This window comes from Eublepharis macularius, chromosome 2 (genome assembly GCF_028583425.1).
Source record: "Eublepharis macularius isolate TG4126 chromosome 2, MPM_Emac_v1.0, whole genome shotgun sequence".
In the NCBI taxonomy this organism is placed as follows: Eukaryota; Metazoa; Chordata; class Lepidosauria; order Squamata; family Eublepharidae; genus Eublepharis; species Eublepharis macularius.
The window spans coordinates 146,703,398-146,729,696 of record NC_072791.1 but is presented as its reverse complement, the minus strand read 5'-3'; the positions used below and the strand labels follow the sequence as shown (position 1 = coordinate 146,729,696).

The window sequence follows — 26,299 nt, the reverse complement described above, 5'->3', positions numbered from 1 at the left end:
AAAGTCTACTAGGACAAAGTCTATTAATTAGAATGATCTATACAAAGAACAAATACAACTTATTCCTGGACTACATCATTTACAGGTGCATTTGGAAGATCAATCAACTGGATGTACTCATGATCTTGCATGCCCAAGACTAGCATGACAGGGCGAAGTGTTCTAAACTTGTTTTCTCCCTGACATGCTAGCGTAGATATTTTTTTAAAAAACAGAGGATTATTTAAAAATATAACATCAGCAGTGTAAAATGATACTTAGTATGATTTTTTTTGTCTCAGCAAAGTTATATGGATGGAAAAGTCAGGCCGTAGTAAATGAACAATTTGACCAAGAATAAGTAACAAAGCTGGGGAAAAAACTCAGATCAAATGTTGACTTCCAGTTCTGTGTCCTCTGTCTAGATGACGGCACCAAGAAATCGCTGTCTGCATCAGTTTGTACAAAGTTATGTCCACCTCCAATCTGCACATGCCTGAAAGATGGGGGCCATTTCTGCCAGATTTATCTGCCTCAAATTCAATGCTTTTGGGAACTGGGGTTTTTTCCTGCTTCCCTACAGCATCATGATGCATTTTTTTAAAAAAATGGCACTAGATTATTGTTATATCAATGCACCTTTGTAACAATAAGTGTAGCAGGTTCTCTCAATTCTCAGCTTTCATTTATTTAAAATTTAATTTTAGCCCTTTCCTTTGTAGAGACATCAGGGAAGGGGTTATTTTCACAAGGGAAAGGTTAGAGAACTCAGAGAAATTGCTACATTTATTGGTACAAAGGCATATTGATGTAATGATATTCTCACACTGATTTTAAAAAAAACATTGCAAAAGCCCTGGTGGCCCCAGGGGAGGTGGGGCAATGGCCACTTCTGCACAGACCTAAAAAATGGAACAATGTCTGCTATTGTCTGCCTCAAATTTAATGCTTTTGAGAAGCCCCCTTGCTACTGTGCTTTATCTGCAGCCACACCATGGCCGTTTCCACACAGCTTACCTTCCCTCGGAACGACCCAGAACATCGCGCAAAAAACGCAGAAGATCACGTTTTCTTGCGTAAGATTTGTGCGACGTCGCGCAAATCTCGCACAAGAAAACGCGATCTTCCATGTTTTTTGCACGATGTTCCGGGTCGTTCCAAGGAAAGGTAAGCCGTGTGGAAACGGCCCATCTATGGAGAAATCACAAAATCCCATCCATGTGTAGAAGCCACTAGCTTCATTCTGTGGAAAAGAGAGTGCTCAGGTATTCCTGAAAGCTGGCGAGTGAGCTTCATGTAGGATGTTAAAGAGATCTACCTGGCTGGCAAGGACAACAGTCTATCTGGACAGAGCTGGGGCATGGACTGGGTGTACACTCAGGAGAGATACAGGATACATTGCCTGCCTGGAATCAAGAAACAACAAAGATTATAGTGAAGACTTGCCAAAGTTTAATATTCTATAGTATATCCAACTTTATTTCCAGCCATCTCTACCAGCTACCACATAAGCAAAAAATAAACAATGGACTGATTGCAATGATAAATAGCCAGCAATCCTATTGAAATCTAAATGACCCTCCTCAAGTGCTTTGATTGGTGATGGTCTTAAGCTACCTCTCATCCATAAATCATCTGTTGCAAAGGATCCCTTTCTTACAACAGACCCGAACACCCTACAGAACAGAGATTCCCCAGACTGAGTTCTGGGGCTCTCCTCTTGAGACTCCAGTAGTCTCATTGCTTGTCAGCAATGAAGGCTAAAGAGGAATGGGGTATAGCTTCTTGTGAAAGAGATCCCCTTCCTGGTAGGCAGCTTGGGTAACTGACCATCCTTGGCTGTGAGGTCATTGCCAGACTTGGAGCAGAAGGGGTTCGGCATAGAGAGATGGATGGCTCAAGGCCAGAAGAGGAAGCGTCAGCTGGCCTAGATTTGCTCTTCCATTATTGTATCATCCTCCCTTCTCCTATGAGCTTGACATCTTGTTTGCACGCTTAGGAAACAGTCACAGAGGCCAGATAAAAATCAATTGCAGGCGGGATGTTGTACACAAAGAGTGAGACAGCCATTCCTGCATGGAGTAATGAGCTCAAATTCCCTCTGCTAATCCAGCCCAAACTCCCTGGATCCTTGTAAAATGTTTGACCCACCCTTTGCACACTTGTATGTGCCACTAATTCAGAGCACATGCAATGCCCATTACATGAAGCTTGTCTGCTGTGAAAGGCACTGCTGTGAAAGGCACATTAAGTGGGGAAGTTGCCTCTCTCCCCACAAAGCAAAAGGAAAAAGAAAAGACTCTTAGGTCCTTGAACTCTCTGACACTCACCAGGCAGACACAGACTGTGCAGTTCTCATCAGAGAGCGCAAAAACATCCCCCTCGGCTCTGGCAATCCCATCATACAAACAGCCTGCAGGAGGCAGGAATCAGAGAGGGTGTTAAACTATAATCTTTTTCTCAGTCCCCCCCGCCCAAACCCTTTGGGGTCTGGTGTACCATTTATACTCAATAAAAACTTGGCTGAAGCATTAAGCTGCTCAGAGGTTACAGCTGAGAAACAGGAAATGTCCAGCTGTAATTGTCTGTTGTGTGTGAGAGAATGGAGAACTGAACTGTAGCAAGAGATAAGTGGAGATATATTTTGGTTCAAATTAGCCAAAGCCTCTCTGAAGGTCTCTTTCACGTGAATAGTCTGAGAAAGGAAAGAAAGAACATTTACAAGATGTATTGAAGAGAAACGGCTAAGTAGGTAGTAACATGTCACGGAAGATGGGGAAAGAAGTACGTGAAAAAACTCAACCTTGATTTCCCAACATACAGAATAAAAGGTGACAAAAAAGATTTTTCTTCTCCCAAAGCACTTTGATTCAGAAGGATGATACAACTTATTCTTGATATTTTCATCAGAGATAGTTGTGAACATATTCCTCTGAACGTTGACCCTTGGAATACAAATAAGGCCCATTTCACATATTACAAAACCCTCATGGCTGCCACAAGAACCTTTAATCAGATGAGTGCCATGAATTCCATGCCTGGAAATTAATTCCCAAGCATAAGTAGGTCCCATTTGGATCAGGACACCAGGGTACATGGAGAGGAGGGGTCTTGAGCCTTCTCCTGTGCAATTTCTCTAACTGAAATGGCCCTGGGAGGCCAGTATTTGCCTCACTGGGGAAACTTAAGTGTTTCAATGACTGGGCAAATAGCATCTCTAGGAGGCCATCAGAAGATGGTGTAAGGGGGGGGGCTTCACCTGTGCACCATGGTCCTAATGCAAATATGGCCTGCATGTGTCTGGGAATTAAGTTCCAAGCACAGAACTCCCAGAACCCATTTGATTGAAACATGTCTGGTAGCCACAGGGGCTTAGTAATGTGTGAATTGGCCCTCAGGAAACAGGAAACCATCAAGGAGCATGGGCTGTAGCTTTGAAAGTAAATTCAAACAGCCACCTTGAATAAGAATAAGGAAGCTGGGATGGAAATGTTTTAAATAAATAAATATTGAAGTTGTATCTCTCACCTGTGCAGCTAGGACAACACTTCCCTTCCATTGCAGGAACTGGGTGGGAGCAGGAAACCTGGCATGTCACTACTATACACAGCACCTGCCCATCCTGCAGCAGAAAAAGACAGGCTACCATAAAGATGACAGCATAGGCACCATAGCACAGAGGAGACAGAGGAGTTTAGTACATACAACTTACCTCACAGGAGCAGTTCAGGCAGCCTGGTGCTGTCCAGTGGCTCCCATTCTCATGAGGAACCTCTTCATGCCAGCAGGTCGACGGCAGGGTGGCAGGGGAAACTGATGGAGCAGCAGTACTTGGGGAAGGGGGCACCGTAACTTCCTCCCGTAGCAATGATGGTGGCAGATGGCTCATTATCACAGAGGGCCTGGCAGTTCTTAGCACAGAGGACGTGTCAAGGGAAGGACTGGATTCAGGGAATGTGTAAGTAGGTGGAAGTGTAGGGGAAGTAGGCAAGAGAAGAGAAGGGGACTGAGTTCTGGGTACACTGTGGGGAGCAGGAGCTCGGGAAGGAGGAGAGCCCCTAGGAGGCTGAAGAGGTGCCATAGATTCTGGAGAAAGGTGTAGCAAAGTTGGTGGATGCTGGAGAGACTGCAGGATTGGAGATGGGGCCAGGCTGGTCTTTGAAAAACCTGTGGGGGGCGGAGGGGGGAGGAGTGAGGGAAGGAAGGAAGGAAACAAGGCTGAGTAAGGCAGTAGTCTCCAGATCATGTACATCCAAAATATATAAACCGGCCACCAAAATGCATTCCAGCATACTTAGGAACCCTCATTGTCTCTCTCATTGCACATTCATATTGTGAAGTATTTCTACCACTAGTGGAAAAAGCCACTGTAATCATTACACTGATCTGCTCTTCAGTATTCCACTCTTAGTGGGAAACTATCCTTCACGACCCTCAACCACAGGGAACGCAGTAATAAACTCCCTAAAGATTTTTTAACTCTAAATTTTGCATTTCTGTCTTCCCTAAATAATGACCAAAGCAGATTCAAATCATTATGCGGCAGATCAATAAACACATCTTATATAGGGATTGTTTAAAATCAGCATTTCAAAGCAACCGCAAGGGCAAGCTAATAAGATCAGGGAATCATCTGCAGAGGAAATAAGCCAGGTACAGCATCTGTACCTATCATATTTTTTAAACCTTGCAGAGCCAATGAGTAGCTGTGAGAAGAGCGGGGAATTAGATCAGGAAAAAGCAAAAAAACCCTTCTCCTCTTCCTAATCAAAATAGCAGCCCACCCCCCACCCCCAGTCATGCAGCTGTTAGGAAGCTTAGAAAAAAATTAAGGGAGATTACTCGGCAGATCTCCCACATTGTATCTTGTTTGGGACATCTCTTTTCTCATGTGCCTCACACGCATACCTAATTTCCCCTACTTAGGATGACACTTAAAGTTCCTTTCAACCATTACTGTATGATACACTTCTCAAAGATTCCATACAAGAACACTTACCTTCACAGGACACTTTGTCCACACTGAGCCGGTAGCCAGGGCGACAGCTGCACATAAAACTCCCTAATGTGTTGTGACAGGAATGCTGGCAGGTTCGCTTCTCACTGGGTCGGCGGCATTCATTCATATCTGCACCAGATGCGCAGGTTGTTAGAAACTTATGTCAAAGTTAGGTTGGCTCACCAGGGACCTAGTTCATTTTCACATAATCAAACTTGGGTTTGGACCAGCCTTGAATCCTCTGTATACTATGCATTTTTATTTAGCTGGTAAGCAAGATGCCAACTAGGAGCTGGAGAATTATGATTTCCTTCTTATTCCTAGTTCTGCAGGAATCAGGAGTAGACATGAGCACGAACAGGAAAAAAACCCAAATAGGCTGTTCATTGTTCGTTCCCAACAACGAACACAAACAGACGAATGGAACCAAACATGTCCCGTTAACTAACGTGTTCGGTGTCCGGTGTTTGTCAGCGCCAGAACGGCCCCCTAAGCACTTAGAGAGCCCATATTCACAGGGAATATGCAGCAGGCTCTTCTCCAGGCATCACCCAAGTTTGGTTAAGATTGCAATATGGATCTCGGAGTAATACATTCCCAAATTCAACGCCCCCATGAAACCCCAATTCAACACAAATGGATCCACCCTCCCCAGTTCACTTTGGCCCCATCTGGTGGTCCTGAAGGCGAGCCACCTCCCCTCTCAGGGGCGGGCAGTCCAGCCGCTCGCTGGTGACACCCCCCCATGTACCTGCCTGCCAGGCCTCCGGGTCAGAGGCAGACAAAGTATCCGCTTATGCAGCAAGGTGGTTCATGACTGCAGCCGCCGGCCCTGGTGGGCTCGGGGAGGTGGTGGCAGGCTGCCTCCCCTCTTGGAGGCAGGGGGTGTGGCTGCTCACCGGCGGCACCCCTCATATGCCTGCCTGCCAGGCCTCCGGGTCGGAGGTGGACAAAGTATCCACTTACGCAGCAAGGTGGTTGATGACTGTGGCCACCGGGCCTGGCGGGCTGCCTCCCCTCTCGGGGGTGGGGGGGGTCTGGCTGCTCCATGTGCCCGCCCGCCAGGCCTTCGGGTTGGAGGCGGACAATGTATCCGCTTATGCAGCAAGGTGGGTGAGGCCTGTGGCCACCGGGCCTAGCATGCTTGGGGAGGCGGTGGCGGGCCGCCTCCCCTCTCAGGGGCGGGGAGTCTGGCCGCTCGCCGGTGGCACCCCCCATGTGCCCGCATGCCAGGCCTCTGGGTAGGAGGCGGACAAAGTATCCGCTTACGCAGCAAGGTGGTTAATGACTGCAGCTGCTGGGTGGTCAGGGAGAGGGGGACCAAGAAGTTCCAGCCATGGTGACGAGCTGTACCTGCAAGATCCTGTGACAGGGCCTGGAAGACCCCAATCCATCAGTGGCTGCTGGCATCAACCACCTCCCTGCTGTCATGGAAAGGAGGGAATGGGGCGTTGCAAGTGTTTGGGAAGGGACTCGTGGCAGTACCTGAGAGGAAGAGGTATGGACCAGGAACTAGAAAGCTCCCAAGCGAGAGGTAGTTGTGAGGGGTCGGAGTGGTCCCAGAGAGGGAGAGGAAGAAATAGGGCAGTGGCAGCAGCTGCCATCGCCCACCATCCTGCCTTTGCAGAAAGGACGGGAGTCGTGGGACACATTCCCCTCTGGCTCAAAGGGGTCCAGTCAGTCCCGTTGACAGGAGAGCCACCATGCTGTGCAACCATGCTGTATCCCTATATGGTACAATCGGCTGTGCAATCACAGCCAAGCTGTCCCTCGTGACCAAGGAGGGAGCAGTAACAGGATAGTCCCTCGTGAAGTGGTGGCTGACATGACCCGCCGTCCTGCCTTCACGGAAAGAAGGGGATGGGCAGGACAGGAGAGGTTGTTCATAAGAGTCAGAGTGGTTCCACAGAGGAGAGGTAGAAAGAGAGACCAGCAGCCCTGAGAAATGAGGGGGGCTAGAGCAGTTCCACACCGCTCCAAGATGCCTCACCTGTGCAGGCAGTATGGGCACTACTCATAACAGTTTGGGTGGCACCGCCAGACACCAATCGCCTTCCTGCCTTCATGGAAAGGAGGGGATGGATGGGACAGGAGAGGTTGCTTGGATGGGTCAGAGTGGTTCCAGAGAGGGACAGAAAGAAACGGGGCAGCAGCAGCAGCAGCTGACATCAGCCACCTTCCTGCCTTTGCGGAAAGGACATGAGTTGAGGGACCCATTCCCCCCTGCTCAGAGGGCACAGCATTTGCAACTGATAGGGCCACCATGCGGCTCAACCACATGTGCAACAGCTCCTGAGCTGTTGCACAAATGCCCAAAGGAGGCTGCCGCCAGCATCACCCACTTTACTGCCTTCACAGAAAGGAGGTGTCATGATGATCTGGCTGTGCCAGGAAGGCCTAGCAAGGCCTCAGGAGCCTGTTAGCAGTGGGAGTAGGCCTGGCTAAACCTGACCCAAACATGCCAGCCCTCATTCAAGATACCTGCTGGACTCGACGGGCAAGGGTGTGTGGTGACAGCATGGAGAACCAGGGGGCAAGATGTTTTAGTAGCCTGCAGAAGCCCATACACTTCACGATGGATATGGGCAAGCCATGTAGGGCAATAGCCTCTGCCAAGATGCGAAGGCCCGCCTCCTGAGCCCTCAACCTTGCCGTTCTAAGCGGTGCTGTCCCAGACCCTGAGGGGACAAGCAGCATGAGCGTGGCCTGCCTGAGTGCTCCAATCCCACCAGCGTCACCCTCAGGGCAAGGATTCTTGCTTGGGGTGGATTCTGGTGACCCTCCCACTGATCCCTGCTCAGAAGAGCTGGCTGCCCCCTTTCTCCCCACAATGGAAGTTTCGCTGGGTGAGGACGGAGACCACAGGCTCAGGTGGTGCATCTTCAGGTGCCTACTCAGGGCCGTCGATGACAGGTGCTTCAGGTTTTTGCCTGCACACCAGGACATCACAGGCATGGCACCGCACCACACAGGGGTCATTAGGAAGGGCCCGAAAGTGCCTCCATATGGAGGTGTTGAAACGTGGACCACTAACTGTCCCAGGGGAAGGAGGACAAACAGTTACAGGCTGCACTGCGGAGCTGGCCACGGACAACGGAATGAGGGGCGGACTGCAGGCAGGGACACCACTGAGAGTTTGGGAAGGGGACGAGAGGGATGTTTCATAAAACACAAAGCATTCCTCCAGGGATCCCTCACCCACCCCCTCCTCAAAATGTTGAGAGAGATCCTCCCCCACCAGCGGAAAGACCTCCTTGGCCTCCTCCACAGCCCCCACAGGTGAATCTAGGGGAGCGGGAGTACTCTCTGCTGCCCCTGAGCCACACCCAGTACTGCTTGCCACGAGGAAACCAGAAGGACTGCCTTTGCACTTCCCCCCACGACCACCCGTGGTGGCCACCACAACATGAAGACTCATTGTGCCACCAAACTAGAATTAAGGAGGACAGAAAAGGAGAGAACACTGTGAGCCCTCAGCCGAGGTGCCCACACAGCTGGGCCTCAGAGCCTGGCAGCAGCCCTGGAACCAGAGGCTGGGGTTAGAGCCCTAGCCCAGCACATCCACAAGCCTGACCAGATCAGGCACTGATACTGACAATAATAATAGTCAGGGTGAGCCCTCAGCCGAGGTGCCCACTGAGCTAGGCCCCAGAGCCTGGCAGCAGCCCTGGAACCAGAAGGGATAGTTTCCTATCCCACCCATCACACACAGAAAAAAGCCCAGCTCCAATGCACTCTCCCTCTCTCTGTCCCAAAAGGCTATCAACAGCTCTGTCCCATTCCACTGCTTGCTGAAAGTGAAAGCCAGAACTGGGAGCACAGTGCCCTTTTATAAGCAGAGGTCTCATTGAGAAACGCAGGAGGTCTGTGGTTGGCAGTCAGAACTGCCTAACAGGGTTTGCAGGGATGAGACTGGAGTTCCCATGGCTACAGAACACCCCCCTCCTCCCAATGTCTGCTCCCACGTTACCAGTTGTAACCAATTTGCAGCTCCACGCTTGGAAGGAAGACCTACCCATCAAACTAAGTTGGGCTTTGATTGGGGTGTCCAGGGTGAAAGAGGGAGTTCAGACAGAGTTCAGGCAGTCCCTCTCTCCGTTGCCAAGGCAATTGATTGAAGGCACCTCAGTGTCTAGCTTCCTGAACAGCGGCTGAGCGCAATGAACAAGGCTTGCGATGACCACCTGTTCAGCTGGAATGGCGTCTCACGAACGGCCCGTTCACTAGCAGCTGAGCGGCCTGTTCGTTGTTGTTTTTCCGTTCACAATGTTGTTTGTGCCCATGTCTAATGAGGAGTAAGTATACTGAAATCTCTAGGGCTTTTCTACTGCTTAATTCTCACAAGCTGAAAAAAATCTTTATAATTGCCTCATAAGTGGCATCAGTATTGTGTAATGGCAGGTATATAGGCATCCCATAGTACTGATTAGCTCCCAGAAGACTTATGCCTTTACCAGTGGCATAGCAGATTAGGTCGCTAACTCAGACTTGGGAAATGCCAGAAGATTTGGAGGGGTGGTGCCAGGGAAGGTTGGAGTTTGTGGTGGGGAGAGTGTTCAGCAGGGATGTGATGCCACAAAGTCTACCCTCCAAAGCTGCCATTTCCTCCAGGAGAATGGATCTCTGTCTGGAGATCAATTGCAATGTCAGGAGAAATCCAAATTCCACCAGGAGGTTAGTAATCCTAGAAAAAGACCTAAGTTCAGCAAATGCAGGTTTTCACAGCATGGAGAGGCAATGATAGAAAATATCTTGTTAAATTTTCATACAGTTGTTAAAGAGAAAAGGAGCAGAATCCAAAGGCAATATGACTTGGGTTATAAAGCAGACTCTGAACGAAAGGGGGCTTTTCTGCACACATTATAAAAGATCTTCCAGACTAATTGCTACAAGTATTAAAATGGTAAGAGGACTTATGAAGAAGGAACATATTCTATTTGTTTTCAAGAAAATAACTTTACAGCCACATTAGGTGATGATGCTAGATCACTCCTGGCACTTCTACCTTGTGGGTCCTGCTCCCACTTTAAACCATGAAAACCTGAACCTGCCTTAGGAAGGCCACTTCATCTCGTCTCCATATTATTTGCCTACCTCTGAAGAGCTGAGAGCAACAGCTTCCTACACAACATTTCAACCTGCAGAACTTGAATTTTATCTAGAGGCAGGAGGAGGGTGTTCCCAACGAAGGCATCAAGTTAGGTTGGTGTTTCAGTTAAAGAGAGGCACAGCCTGTTCCTCCTAGAAATCCCAGTCCAAAAACAGGTCACTTACCCATGCAGGAGTGCCGGTTGCCATGCAGGTAGAAGCCAGGATGGCAAGAACATCGGTAACTGCCAATGCTATTCTTGCAGCGGTGCTGACAGGGTGTTGCTAGGCACTCGTCAGTATCTGGGAGCAAAATGTCACTATCGTTCACCTCATAAACAAAATAACATTGCCTATAAGAACATAAGAAGAGCCCTGTTGGATCAGACCAGTGGTCTACCTAGTCCAGCATTCTGTCTCCCTTCCTAAAAACTGTGACTGGCCTGGGTACCTGCCTCACAGTTTCCACAGCTAACACAGATGCAAAGAGTTAATTTAGCTTCTCTGACATCTCCTCATCTTCCCTCAGCAATCATTTTATTCCTTGGTCATTCAAAGACTCAACTGCTTCTCTTACTGGTTTCCTGCTCTGGACATATTTCAATAAATTCTTATTGTTTGCCTTGATGCTTTTAGCAATACACTTCTCAAATTCTCTTTTTGCATACCTAATTATTAACTTACACTTCTCTCTACCTGTTTCTCTACCCGTTTCTGTGAAGGCCTCTTCCACATCATTCTATTTTATCAAGCTTGATTTCCATCCACCCACTCTTGTAGCCCCAAACAGACTTACCCTGACAGCTGTGTCGATCAGCAGAAAGCTGCATCCCTGGGCCACATTCACACACAAACCCCCCTTCTGTATTCACACACAGGCCTTCGCAGGAAGCACTCAGGCATTCATCGATGTCTGCAGAAAAGAAGGCTCCACTTGTCAGTGAATGTAAAGCAGTAGACAACATCATCTCAAAAGTAAGGGTGCTAAATGGGCCTGGTGGTTCAAAGAGAAGTGGTAGGGCTACTAGCCCATAGCCAACAATATCTGCAGATGTTTTTTCCACTTAACACCACTGGCAGAAACTAAACCAGATGTTGCACAATTTCATCTTTCAGGCAATTTTCTTCCCATGAAAGCAGATCACACACAAACACACACAAAACATACAAATGCTTATTTATTGAGGTCTGCAGTAGCAGTTGCAAAGATCCCTGATATGTGTGACAAACTATGAATGGTTTGACATGCATGGCTGGAAACAATTCAGTGTAGCCTTTGTGTGGTAGACATGTTGTGTGCCCCAATGGAAGTTTCTCAGAAACAACAGTAAGATTTGAGTCCACTAAGCACCTTAAAGACCAACAAGATTTTCAAGGTAAAATATTTTAAGAGTCAAAGCTCTCTTTGTCAGATACAAGCAGGAATGGAGATCCCTGGGCCTTGATATCCCAGTCAGAAGGTAAGAGGGGAATTGTAAGGGACCGTGTCAGGATGCAAAAGTACAATGAAGCTTGATTACAGCAGGGAAAAATGCTTAAGGGTAGCATCTGTATTGAGATAAGAATTCTAGTCTTGTTCTGCAATGGGGAGTGGGGGGTGGGACATTGTTCTGAATTTGTGAACTATAGGAAGGTCACCGTGAGTCTCTCTACATGAGCCTCTGGGGCGCATGTCCCTCAAGAGTTGGGAGAGACAATGTTAGCTGGGAAGCATAGTTTTGAAAGACAGAACCAGTGGAGATTGCTCTGGAGGGGATGGATTCTCTCACAGTCCTCTGCCGCCTCTGGCGTTCCAGACTGTCTCCCCTTCTGGAGCTTTTACTCTGCCACCTTCACTGCTTAAAACTTTGAATTAACCGAGTCTTGGCAGGACAGAGGCTCCAGAAGGGGAGACACAAAGAACACGTCAAAAGCATTGCATAGAGAGACTTTGTATTCAACTATACTGAAGGAACATCTGCAATGTAAGAAATTCAGACAGGAGTACTCCAGTAAGAACCAGCGCCTGCAATTATGTCCAGGCCAGTGGTTGTTCTTTACATCTGCAGGGACACTGTAGGTCAGAAAGCCCTCTTCAGCCTCACCTGCACACCGAACACCATTGGCAGTCTCTGTCATGGAGAATCCCAGTGGGCACACACGCGCCACCTCCTGGCAGCCACCGTGGTTGCAAGTAAGGTCACAGCCATATTCTCCACAGGCATTTGGGGGATCTGAAAACAAGAAGGGAGAAAAGTTCTTTTTTTTTTCCCCTTCCAGACATCAAGACAAGGATGAGGGAGGAAGCCTGCTTTCTACCATGCCAGTTTAAAGAGTCTGGGAAAGCAAGATGGTGCTCTTATCACTATTACGAGGAAGGCAGAGGCCAACAGGTAAGAACAGTTAACATTTACCACTGACGTAAGGTTGCCAACCTACAGGTGGGGACTGGAGATCTGCCAGGATTATTGGTCTCCCGACTAAAAATATTATTTTCCTTGGGGGCGGGGCGGAAATAGCTGCTTTGGAGGGTGGACTCTATGGTATCATACACCGCTAAGATCCCTCTTTTCTCCAAACCTTGCTCTCTCCAAACTTTACCCCAAATCTCCAGGAATTTCTAGTTCTAGAGTTGGAAACCTTATACTGTGGTAATACAGGCTAGCACAATGATATCATCTGTTGGTGAACAATCACTATGCCTACTTTGTATATAGCTGAACTTTGCATAAAAAGTCACAGTATTCCCTTTTGGCCCCATTGTTTACATTTCTCCCCTATATTTCTGAGTTCATGCCTCTGATAAGGTTGATTTAAATCTATGAAAGCAGATGTGATCAGGCCCTCTCAGAGGTCTAGAGAGGCCTAGGCCACTTCCTGATTTTGAGGCCCTTAGCCATAAAAATGCTTTAAAAATTATGACACGTGATGCCCATAAAAGCAAGTTGCGAAATTTATCAAATGCCAAAAACTTAACAAGTGTCTAAATGTGAGGCCCCTTTTGAGCTTGAGAAGCAAGCCAAATAGTCTTCCTGGCCTCTCCTCTAATTGGCCCTGGATGCGATAATAAATCTGTTAGACTTTTTGTTTTGTTGTAACAAATTAAAATGGCTTCTCCTTGGGAATAATTCACCAAGAGATTGATGACTGGTACAATTGTGAGAAAAGGGTGTGAGAAGGAGACGCTGTAGGAGTTTCAAAAGCCAGATGGGTGAGGAGGGAATGCTAGGTTCAAGAGCTGCAGGATGCAGAAAGAGCAAAGAGTGCTTGTTTTATTCTATTAAAATTTTAAGAGTTATGTTGTTAAGGGTTTTTTACACGGAAACAAAAACAAGCAATTCTTGAGGTATAGATGATATTAATATAGATAATATTAATATAAATAGCTTCCTTAAAAGGTATCCATCTCTTTCCTTCTATGTCTGACCCATTTGAAATGTATTCATTTTAGTAATCACAGAGAAATCTTAGAAGTATTTTTCTTTGTAGGTTGGGGAAGACATATATTGATCACAAGAAGCAAGCCAGCACTGTGGACCAGTTACGCAGAAAAAAAGCTTTAGGCTATCTTCATCCAATGAATAACACCACCACCCTATTAACAATTTTGCTTCTCACTAGCAAGAAATTTCAAAATACTTTCCAAGAGAAATTCATTTCCATACAGAAAGAGAAAATTGGGGCTTAACTTCGAGGTAGGGTTGCCAGATCCAAGTTGGGAAATTCCTGGAGATCTGGGGTGTGTGTGTGTGTGAAACCTGGAGAAAGTGGGGTTTGGTGGGGGGAGGACCTTGGCATGGCATAATTCCATAGAGTCCACCCCCCCCCCCCACAAACGTAGCAGTTTTCTTCAGGTGAACTGATCTCTGTGGCCTGGAGACCAGTTGTAATTCCGGGAGATCTCCAGCCACTACCTGAAGCACTTATAACAGAGTTGTTTATTGGTTTATAGTTGTTGTTTCTTCCCGTGAGGGTTCTCTTTAGTTTCACTGCTATAGTACGGGAAGTGCCATTGTTTTGTTACTACCTAGAGGCTGGCAACCCTACTATGAGTTGGGCCCTGGAGATCTCCCAGAATTACAACTAAAGTCTAGAGATCTGTTCCCCTGGAAACAATGGTGGCTTTGGAAGGTAGACTCTCTAGCATTATACCCCACTGAGGTCCCTTCTTTCCCCAAGACCCACCCACCCCAGGCACCACACCCAAATCTTTAGGAATTTCCCAACCAAGTTGGTAACGTTTGAGGGAAACTGAAGCTAGAACCCAAGACTGAAAGAAGCATGAACAGCATTATCTGTTTCTTGATGTAACCTGCAGATAGTTCTGGCTTTAGGATTTCCCGAGATTCCAAACCGGCTAAACTTCCATATGTTAATCACTGTTAGAAATGGGCATGTCAAAGGTATTGCAGAAGAAGAGGGCAAGTTCTCCCCATAAATTTACTCTCAGCTTTCACTGCAGAACAACATTTTGTTCTCAACTCCAGTAACAGACTTTTTGCCCCCTCAGAACCTATCCTCTTCCCCATAAATATTTTTCTAGAGCTTTATGGAAAAAATTTGCTAGTACAGTGTTTCCAATTTATTTATTTAGAAAAAAAATATGCTGCTTCTCCAGGAGTTTGCTGAAGAGGCTTACAAAGTAAAAAATAAATTTAAAAATTAAAGGATCTTAATTAAAATCCAGCATTAAAAACCCAGCCCAGCATAAAAACAGAGACCACAAAAACAGACCACTGACAGCTTAAAATAACCGTTTGCAGATGAAAATAGTTTTAAAATCCCTTAATTAAAAGCCTGGGTAAACAGATACATTTTGGCCTGGCACCTAAAAGCAAGTGACATAGGTACCAAGTGAGCCTCAAAGGGAAAAACCTCACAAGTTTTGTTGATGGCAAATGGGTTGTGCAATATGTGTGCTGCTGTTTTAACAAATGGTTTTAATTAACTGTATTATTGTTGGTTTTATTTGAACTTATGCTACCATGTTTTTATCTTTTTGTATTTATGTTCTTTGTTGTTATCTGCTCTGAGCTCACTTGCAGGGAGAGCAGACTACAAACAAACAAACAAACAAACAAACAAACAAACAAACAAACAAACAAACAAACGCATTCCATAAGCAAGATGCCATTATTGAAAAAGACCACCTCTGGTAGACAGCTGCTTCATCTCTGAATGCGGGGCACACAGACCAGAACGTGAGGTAGATCTTAACTGGTGGGCTGGATAACATGGGAGGAGGCAATACTTCAAGTACTATAGTAACAGGAGAAGTTGCAGTGATCAAAAGTCTTCCTTCATTGTTATCAAAGATACAGAAGCCCCAGATGCTAAGGAACAGTGTAAACACATCAAGCTCCTGGCTCTATATCTTAAATGCCAGATTTCAGTGCCTCTTCCAATCCCTAAAATAGGATATCTGATATTGTAGTCATTGACTCTTTCACACACAGATCCTCATGGTAATGAATAGGCAGCTTTCCACAAAGTTGTCTTTACCTTGACATGTAATTCCCTGCCCTCCATCCCTGCAGGAACAGACATTGGGAGCGATGCACAAACCACTGCCACAGCCAAAGGAACAAAGTGCTGAGAAAGAAACCAAAAAAGCAATCTTCAGAACAAGTTTTAACCAATCCCTACTAGGAGTGTGTGCTTCAGGTTTCCGATTCGGGTTTTTAACCCTAATCAGCCCAATTTGGAAAGATACGGGATTCTTGCGTGGCAAGAAAAATGTTGCTGCTTTCAAATGCGGGCAGCTTTTTTCAACTGAGTGGAGGGGAAGAAGGGACCTCCTCTTCACCCCCTCCTCTCAGGTGAAAAAAAGCTTTGGGAGTTTGAAAGCAGCAACACTTTTCTTGTGTGTCAAGAAAAGTGTTGCTGCTTTCAAACTGCTTTCAAATGCCTGCAGCTTTTTTCAGCTGAGGGGAGGGAGAGGAGAGGGTCCCTCCTCCTCCCCTCAGTTGAAAAAAGCGGGGGGAGTTACAAAGCAGCAACACTTTTCTTGTTACGCAAGAAAAGTGTTGCTGCTTTCAAACGCTGGCAACTTTTTTTAAAAAAAAGCATAATTTTTTAAAATAAACTCATTATTATTGAGGATGGCCCATAGCGCAGTGGTGGAACGCCTGATTTGCACATATAAGATTAAAAGTTCAGTCCCCAGCATCTGCAGTTAAAGGATCTTAAGCCACTGGTATTAGGAAAGACTTTTCTAATGGGAATATCCCTCCCCCTCCAGACTTATATGTTTTGTATTCTAGGTTTCTATGGTTTTGATTGGCTGCAAGCTGCTTTGGAGCTGGGGTGTATATCTTTTAAATAAACAAATAATGTGGGGAAAGGCATATGTTAAACAAAATGTCACAATGATATTCCATGCCTCTTGTGCATGGAGCAGACATACCTCTTCAGCTATACCATAATGATTAGACTACCTATTTCTTACGAGATCCCTTTTTCTCCATCTCATATTTCTCTCAGGGGTATGGAGACTTAGGCTATATACACAACTACCCCTCCAAATTACAGTGATCTCTTGGTTATAAAACAAAACAATGTAGGCAAACTTAACATGTCCAATGGGCAGGTTTCTTCCTTCCAGTTTACCCATCTGATTCATATTCTGGGGCACTAGCGTACTTCATGGACATGATTCAATCCTCAGGTTACACAGTGGTTGCCAATATTTACTGCAGCATGAAAATGCCAGCTGCCATTTTTTTTTTAAAAAAAGAGCCATCTGGAAATGCCTTCTGAGTACAGAAGTATGCTCATTCAGAGGATTGATTAAAAGGCAATTTCTCCATTGTCTTTCCAATGAAATATTCAAGGTGGCTCAGAATTATAAAATAAAATGTTATAAATATGCATTAATATAACACATTAAGAATAGCCATGCAATAATTTAAAAACCATTGCAAAAGCAGAAGTCATCACAAAGAAACACAATAAAGATCCTCAATAAGAGACCATAAAAACACAACTGTAATGAAAATAGATCCTGTCAAAACAGATCATCATAGCAATAGAACATATTTTTGTAGAAGCATCTTTTATAACTGAATCAGGGTATGAAATCAAGCTATTCAAAAGCTAGTAGAAATAATCACTTCTTCATCCAGCAGCAGAAAGGTAGTTGAGATGCCACCAGGTGGCCCTCCTGGGAAAGGTTGTTCCATAATCACTGTGCCACTATAGAAGAGGTCCTGACATGACTGATCACCCACTTTCATTCATTTGGTGAGGACACCTAAAACAAGACTTCCACAGAAGATCTTAAGGAATAGTCAGCACTAAATGGGATGAGATACCCAAGTCCCAAACCATTTGCAGCTTTTAAAACCAGCACCATTAAGCTGCGTCCAGAAACATTCTGGAAGCCAATGAAAAACTTTTTAAAAAGGTGTAATATGAGAAGGAATGTGTGTATGTGTCAGCACCCTAGTGACAGCATTTTAGCATAGCTAAAGTTCCCAAGAGATCTTCAAGAGCTGCCCCAAATAGAGTGTTTTATAGTAATCTAATTTTAAATATCCATGATGAATATAACTGTGGCCAAATCATTTCTCATCAGGAAGAAGAGAAGCAGGAGTGCCACTGATACCACTTAAACATTCATGGATAAACCTGGATCTCCCAGCACTTCCAAACTGCAAACTTCCATCAGAAGGAGTGCTAACCCATCTAGAACAGGTAATAAACTACTACCCAGCTTTGAAAGACATCAAATCAACAGCACCATCCAGGGCTTTTTTTCTGGGAAAACAGGTGGTGGAACTCAGTGGGTTGCCCTCAGATAAAATGGTTACATGGTTACAGCGGCGCCAAGTGCAATCTAAACTCCCCTCTGTCTGGAGATCAGGGGGCGGGGCCACCAGCCATGTGACCATTTTCAAGAGGTTCCGGAACTCCGTTCCCCCACGTTCCCCCTGAAAAAAAGCCCTGGCACCATCATTTTCAGTTTTAGTGTATTACCCAAGCAGCTGTTCAACACATCCACTGCCACATCTGATTTCACTAAAAAGGGGAAAAAATGAGTTGGGGTTCATCAGCATATTAACTGTCATGGCCTCCCCACAAAGAATCCTGGGAATTGTAGTTTGGTGAGATGTTGAAAATTGTTAGAGAACTCCCTCCTTTCCTTCACAAAATTACTGTTCTCAGCATTCCATTGGAAAAAGGAATGCTTGCTAACCTCTCATAAACTTGTGCACTTAATACTGGGAACTAAGCTGCTGCAAAGGGACCACAGGTGGACATGAATTGTGTTGACGTGTTCCATTTACTTATATCGAATGCTGCTCTGTTAATACTTGCTGCCCTATCATCTCTCCCACTTTGGAATGTCTTTTGTGTTCTTACAAGTTTGTAACCCACCTACCCACAGCCTTCAAACAAGACCAATATTAAACTGCAGATCAGAAATAAAGCAGAAGATGAGCAAGTAGGTGTCTTCCAAAGACCTCTAGATACTTACGCAGGGTGCACTGTCCACTGCCTGGAGATGGTATCCACCCAGGGCAGCATCCACTTCCAAACCCAGAGAGGCAAACATGTGGCCCCACACGGCGTCTACGAATAGAAGAAAGCCAGGCTGGGAATGGCCAGAAATAAGAACAATTCAAGTTTTCTTCTATTGAGGGGCTGATTCATATAATTGCACTGCATGACTGGCATTATGCTCAAGCTCATCTGAATTATGTGGTATAGCATGAATTACAATTTGATGTACAACTGCTTAACCCATGTATGGAGCAATTCTGCCTGGAAAAAAATAGTGCCAAGTTACCATACATTAAATGGCTACATTAATTTTACTTAAGCAGGAAGTCATGAGAGAAAGCAGAGACAAAAAATCAAATGAAAACTGCACTGAAGCTGTAGAAAAAGCCATGTAGGCAATGGGAACCCAGACTGCAGCACAGGGAGTCAAGAGAACCAGTGGTTCAGATGTTCCCTTACCCTTGCAGCACAATCTCACAGGAGAACAATTGTTGTATCATAGGAATACAAATGCTTCCTGGTGCCATTTTCTTTAGATAGCCTGTTAAGAAAAGGCACAACTTACTAATTACCTGATAACCTGTCTGTCTGATGGAGAATTAGTAAGTCTTAAGGTCTGCGATAAGGCAAAAGGACAGAACCAGAACTACGGACATGGGCAAACAAGACTAGCGTGCTGGAGTAAAAGAGAAATGAATATACAGAATGGTGACACACACTGGGGAAGGATGCAGCCCAAAGACACCACAGAAAGCAAGGCATAAATGCCCTAACATAGATGTCAAGTGTGTTGCACACCACTTCACTTTATTCAAGGCTGGGTACCTGATTCTGTTGTCTGGACTGAAGCGCAGTCACAAGACCATTTGCCACAAACCGTTGTAGTTTTGTAGATACCTACAGTCTTTTGAAATGTGCACAACAGTCACTTCTGTGAAACCGTCAGCGACGGAGCAATAAATAATAGCACATATTGAAAAATCAGGGCTTAGGCACTCAGTCTAGGCACACCCAATGCACCATCACTTCACTAGGTGTTGTCCCTCATTTGCTCAGCCAATATTTCTGTCCAGTTTAGTGGTTGTGCAAACTGGCCCTTATTTCAAAGAAGGACCATGTAATTAGGATCAAAGCTTACAGCCAGGCTATTCACACATTTCATAGAGAAAGAGGGCAAGCAGGAACATTGCAGACTAACCACATTTCAGACTGAGAAACATAGGGAGATGAGTAAAAAGAGGTGATGGACATCCTGAACAAAACAAAGTACTCCTGCAGGCAGGCACTGCTGTTTCCATACACATACACAAATGCTGCCAAGAATGCCCTGCAGGCCACAGGCCATCTGGAGCTGCCTTCCTCTATTCTCTCATGAGTATAAATGGGATCAGTTCACAGTATTTGACCCAATTCAGAGGGTCTCCAGGTCCCCAGCCAAACTCCAGAGGGGGTAAAATGGGGGGAATAAGTCTAGGACTTGGCTGCCTCAGTACAGGGATGGAATTGGGGGGTACCTCTCCACGGCGAAGTTGGCAAGCTTCTTCCTTCCTGTGTAGACTCTCCCCTGGGCCCCTTGAAGGAATACAGACACACAGGCAGCCTGGAAGAGCAGCTCGGCGAACATGACAGGCGTCTCCCAGTCCACAGAGATGCTCACTTCAGAGCTCCTTCCTTCCCCTCCCTCCCTCCCTCCTCACAGGCCCCTATAGCATGGTAGCTCTCTGGCCTCTCCTCCCCACCAAGGATGAGGCTGGGGGCTCCTCCTGGGCAGAGGAGGGGAACTAGGATCAATGATCTCAGGCTGGGGGCAGCATTGGGAACAGACTCCTCCCCACAGCCAGGCTCAGATTCCTTTGCTCCCCCAGCCCATATGTTAGGAGTGGAAAACTCTGTGTGTGCGTGTGCGCGTGCATGCATGCATGCATGTGTATATGCAAGAGCGTGCTTGCGTTCCCCCCTCCCCATAGGGGCAGAGGCACCATGAGAGGAGATGTAGTGGGAGGATCCCAGCGTTCTAAACACAGCAGCTCTGTTGTTTGACTGGGAAGAGGCTCCCCCCCCAGCTCTTGCAGGAGTCTCCTTTTCCACATCTGGCAAGCCTCAGGAATCCCCCCTCCCCTTTCCCCTCACTGGGCTGCTTTCCCGGCTGCACCAAAGAGGAGCTGAAGTAGATAAAGCATTCTAAGCCAGATCCAATGGGAGCTGACAACACATGAGGATCATGTCAAATGTGAGTAGCCCCAGAGGTGCTCCCTTGAGATAATTGGTTGTTGTGTTCCCAAAAAAGCTGCAAAGTAAAAAAAAAGAGAGGGGGGGGAGCAGCCTCAAAAGCCTGAGAGGGTTCTCCATCACTGTCACTTAGCATTTTCACTTCACACTTCAAAAAAAGCAGTTGTCATTGAGCAAAGCATCATTTGTAGTGTGACACATGGTGGTCTTTGCTGAGATCGGAAAATACGCACACTCCCCCCTCCTCACATACATTAATTGGTAGAACCATCATTTTAAAGCTTGTTAATACTAATCATGGGGTAGAAGTTGAACTAGTTCAAATTGTAAAAATGGACCACGACAAGTAACCATCTCAGCATAGTGTCTCAGCAGAGAAAAATGTCCAAAACTAAGGCAGATCCTCATCACAATCAAGGTGGGATCGGGCACAATAGCTTTGTTCGCATGTTAAAGTGAACACACATATTTCCTGCATCTATATGTGTCCATTGGTTTATAAGCAAAAGCCAATGCTTTTCACTTAATTTTGTGAGGGTTTGTAGCACACATTCAGCAGCACATGCATTAAATTTAGCATGAGAATGACCCAATATATATTTTTTTAAAAATCAAGTTTGCAAAGTACATGGATTTTATATGTGTTCATTGAAACTTGTGAAAAGGGTTGGTACACATTCATGTGGGACAACAGACCATGCCACTACCAGAGGATCAGGGAAGCTGCATCAAGAGTAGCAGAAAAATTCAGATTTTTTTTAGTCTGAAAAGGCTCTGAGGACACAGCAAGAGCCTATTCAAAAACAAAGCTGGGGTGTATGCATTTCTAATACTTTGCACCCCCAATCAAGAGCTAGTTCTAAGGAAACATTAGGCAAACATAGGTTGGGGCAATGAAGTGGGAAACATCCTGTTATCTTCAATCCAGGAGTCCTTTTGGGACAGAGGGACTGGGAACTAGAATGGCCTTAGAAAAGGGCCTCATAGTGGCTCCACCCTCCCTCTCCTAACAGCACCAAGGCAGACAGAGCTTCTGATCAGGCAAGGGGAAGTAACTGCCCCTGTTTGATGCAGCTGAAAAGGCAGCTGGAGGAGAAGGAAGTCCACTTCCCAGTGATAACCCTGGGTCGAATCCACATTCACCCATTACCCGCATGTTTATCGGTTATCTTCCGTTTGCCTCCAATCCGTGATTTTTTCCTCTTCGTTCACATTCCTGCTTCCAATCCGTCTTTCTCGCGCGTCCCTCCGGTCACACGGCTGCTCAAAAACCGCTTTTTTGGGCGGGACCTTTTTTCCCCGCCCATTTTTTTAAAAAAAATTTAGCGCACTTTTCCATTATTTCGATCTTGCCTTATAAAGAAACATCATTGAAGATAATGATGCCTCTCTGTCCCCCACTGACAGCACTGATGGCTCTCTCCTGTTTCTTTTTTGGAAATTTGGAAGCATGTGGGAAGCTTTCGTGGGCATTTCCTATGCAGGACAGTTCAGTGCCTGAATTTTACTGAAGTTTCACTTCCTTGGAGTGTCATTATTTCAATATTTCGTAATTTCGATATTACAGTGATATAAAATAAAAAAATAAAAAACAGTTAAAAAGGAAGTTTCGCGAGTCCGTTCTGAGGATAGATTCACCCCAAAATGATTTTTCAAACTACCAGATTTGATTCAGAAACAGCATAATCAATAAATCCAATGCTATGAAGTCAAAAACAGTCTTTTGCAGACTACGGAGCACTTGCAAGTTGAATCAGCCAATAGGAACTCTCGGAACGGCTGGAGAGACAGGAAGGGGGTTGGTTTTTAAAAAAACCACGTAAATTGTGCATTGGCCCGTTCATGACCACCGTGAAACTCCCGTTGAAAACCTGTGACCACATATTCGGGAGAAATGCAAATGAAATGCATCTGTTTAATGAGGTAATGTGACCGGCACTCGGGATTGCGTGGGGAATGCGGGGAACATGCGACTTAGAATGAGTAATGTGGATTCGACCCTGGTTACATAGGGTTTCCAATTCCAGCTCAGGAAACTCCAAATTTAGAAGCATTGCCTGGGAAGAGTTTGGGGAGAGGAACAAGCTCAGTAGGATGTACGTGATGCCATATAGTCTGCCCTCGGAGTCTGCCATTTCCTCCAGGAGATCTGTTCCCTGTAGTCTGGAGATCAGTTATAATACTGAGGCCGTTTCCACACACGTTGAATAATCCACTTTCAATACGCTTTAGTGCACATTTGTAACTGATTTTCCATGTGTGGAACAAAAAATCCACTTCTAAAGGATAACTAAAGTGCACTGAAAGTGCATTATTCAACGTGTGTGGAAACGGCCTGTGAAAACCCCAGGCCCTTCCTGGAAGCTGGCACCTCTAATTGCAGAACAGACTGGCTGGTATGGAGAGTCTTGCCCAGGTCCCTTCACAGCCTGGCAGGCTCAGGAGGTACCACAGCAGTGAAATGCTGTCACTCCAGTTGTGGCTGGTCATGCTGCTGCCCACGGTCATGGCTCATTATCCTTAGCTGACACTGCAGCCACAGCTGGTTCAGCCCAGCAGGGCCTGGTGATAAGTTGCAGCTACTGGAGGCTACTTGGCCAGCCCAAGTAGGAATTGCAGTGGTGGATATGAGCGATGTACTGGCTGGGGAGGGCTGCTGCAGTCCAGCACCCGGCCTGGCCAAAGGAGGAGTAGCATGAGACTGAGGCGGTGCTGAGAATGGAATCCCGCAGAGCATCCCACTAAGGGAGGAGGAACAGGACTGGGGAGGGGGAGGTCAGGGGGAGGCAGCCATCCAGGGCAACAGCCTACTGTGAATTTCCCCATGGACTTTGATGGCTCATTTGCCCCCTGCATCTGTAAAAACATTGAGACACATTACTTCTTCCTGTTTTCTCCCCCCTCTTGCCCCAGGCAAGGAGGCAAAAGGCAAGGGATGTACCCCCTTTTTCTTTTCCAAAAACAAGGTCTGTGGTTGGTAGAGGACAGGAATGTGCCTTCAAGGGAATGCTGAAAAGTTGGGAGATAGAAAATATGAAGGCATTTAAGGTTCAAGAGTAATGGGGAGGGGGGGCATGAAGCTTCACTGACTTTTTAATTAACTTCATATTAATGAGAAGATAAACTTTGGGGGAAAGGATGCCAACACTAGGATGGTGGTGTGCTACATTTCACCATAATGCAAACCTACTGGAGGCTACTTGGCCAGCCCAAGTAGAAATTGCAGACCTGACTTCCCTACCATTCTATAGTACACTTGTTCTTTGAAACAGATGAACAACGGATGGTGTCCCTTTTTGTATACTTTGACAGCACTGGTTATAATGCATCCTGCCAAGTCACATTATTTGTTTTTCTTAAGGGAAAGAAACAAACAAAACTTCTTCTGAGAGGTGCAGCTGTTTTCTCTCCAACTGAACTTAGTTCTGAATAAAGAGCAGCCCCAGTTGGAGGTAAGGCAGCCTGAGGTTCATGGTTGGGCAATGTATTTCCCCCAGCCCCAAGTGAGTACCTGTGAGAAGCAGGTGTGTTATTTATGAGAAAAGAGGAAACCAAATACCACAGTGAGAAAACCAGGCCCTGATGTACAGGCCAAAGCTCCATTTAATCCAGCATCTTGTTTCCAGTATTGGTCAGGCAGATGTCCTGAGAAGGCCGACAAGCAAGTCATGAAGGCAATCATTTTCCTCAGCATTGTTCCCAGCATGAGGTATTTAGGACTGTACTGCCTTGTCATGATTATATGCATACTAAGCTAACCAATCAAAGTAACAATCAAATCAAATGCAAAGGTATGCATGCTTGTGTGCATGGTCAGCTTATAAAATTTTGCTTTTAGAAAGACCTGTAGCAAGGCATGAGGAGTCTTGACATCCCAGGAAATAGGTGCGATGGACAAAGAGGAACTTCATTTAGGTGACAGAAAGGATAGTTACATTTTTAGGCCAAAAGCTGGAGATTTCTGAATGACAAAGTATGCAGGTGTGCGTGTTTTGCTACATCTGGTGCGTAGGAGTTTGTGGGCACCTTTAGAATTCTGACACAGCATGGTGGGCACAGCCACAAAATGGCTGCCAGAGTTTACCTTCAGTCACACAGTGAAGATTCATATGCTATGATGGGAACTGCTACCGAAGAAATTTTGCACAGCTGATCAGAATCCTTGCTGGGTGAAAGCTCCACCAGGCCCTGCTCACTTTATAAAAACATTTGGCAGGCTCCAGGGAAGGCATTGGTGGGCACCACTGGGCCCACCAGCACTATGTGGGGACACTTGGCTTAACTCATGGTTGTTTCCTATACAAGTTAGAGGTGGCCTGATCCCCATTTTTGTTGAGTCTCAGCCTTTTCCAGAGAACTTGCTGGATTCTGGGGTTTCTGGATACGAACAGAAGGTCACCTATCATAAAAGGGAAGTAGGACTGGAACTGCCTTCAGAGAGGTACTTGTGAAGACTGGAGCATATATAGGTGTGAAAAAGTTTCCCAATGGAGATCAATGGAATAACAGAGGTATTAGTCAATTGGTCAAAACTCTAGTCTACAGATCAACCTGGCCAGCTGATCAAGTTCGCTTGGGTAAGTTATGAATGAGAACTTAGCTATAGGATACTTAAGATATAACATCACTCTTTTGACTTAAAAACCGTATCACTGGTATTGAGATATTATTATTTGGCAAGAATTATCATTTTAAATAAATTCCCTTATACCGTTGCACTATTTCAATTACCTAAAGGTTGTATCATAGGATATATTACTGTACTTACATTGGAATATGAAGCTTTATGTCGGCACCTCACTTATGGAATGGCCTTCCCTTTGAGGCTTGCCTGGCACCTATGTTACTTTCTTTAAAACCCCAGGCCAAACAGTTTCTATTCGCCCAGGCTTTGCACCCAGGCAGTGATTTTTTAAAAACACTATTTTAGTTTGGAAACTGTTTTAAGATGTCTGTGATCTGTTCTTCACTATCTATATTTTTATAGGTTTTTTAATGCTGGATTTTAAAAAGTAACTTTTAATGTTTTGTTTTTAATGAGGTTTTCTGATGAGGTTCCGGGGAGGTGGCATAAAAATGTTATAAATAAATATTTTCCCTTCTTGTTTACACAGATTTTCTTATGGGTAGTTTTCCAATAGCATTATGCAAAACACAAGCATTATCATGAAACACAATATACAAATAAGAAGCAAATGTACATTCAGTTATGCAGATCTGAGAGAACAGCAGCTGTAATGTTAAAAAAAACCCCTCTATACAATTAAGAATAAGCTGGATCACAGCCATTGGGGGGCAGGGGGTGGGTGGGTATAGAGTCCAATCTCCTCCTTCCACAATTTCCCAGCGTTCATATTGGAGCCGCCACCCCCCTTGTTTACAAAAAGCGAATAAACATGTTCTCACCTTCCTGTGTTCTAGCAACTAAATGCAAATGTATTTGGCATGATTGACAAATGAGGGAAATGGTTATATCCTGCTTCATTTGCACAGGTAGTAATACAAAGTGGGAGCTTTGAA

At 45.6% G+C, this 26,299-nt stretch overlaps 1 protein-coding gene across 1 annotated transcript in view; it reads right to left on the bottom strand.

The window, feature by feature from the left end:
• Positions 1-20,191, bottom strand: part of VWCE (von Willebrand factor C and EGF domains) — a 43,002-nt gene extending 22,811 nt beyond the window's left edge. The window contains exons 1-11 of the mRNA XM_054972929.1: positions 20,065-20,191; positions 18,525-18,619; positions 15,548-15,637; positions 12,151-12,279; positions 10,863-10,979; positions 10,253-10,369; positions 4,979-5,107; positions 3,692-4,146; positions 3,508-3,601; positions 2,310-2,392; positions 1,298-1,385 (exon numbers count right to left, since the gene is read on the bottom strand). Of these exons, the coding sequence (XP_054828904.1) occupies positions 1,298-1,385; positions 2,310-2,392; positions 3,508-3,601; positions 3,692-4,146; positions 4,979-5,107; positions 10,253-10,369; positions 10,863-10,979; positions 12,151-12,279; positions 15,548-15,637; positions 18,525-18,619; positions 20,065-20,174 (1,507 nt within the window). The 5' untranslated portion in view covers positions 20,175-20,191. The remainder of the gene's footprint in view (positions 1-1,297; positions 1,386-2,309; positions 2,393-3,507; positions 3,602-3,691; positions 4,147-4,978; positions 5,108-10,252; positions 10,370-10,862; positions 10,980-12,150; positions 12,280-15,547; positions 15,638-18,524; positions 18,620-20,064) is intronic.
• Between the last annotated feature and the right edge of the window lie 6,108 nt (positions 20,192-26,299).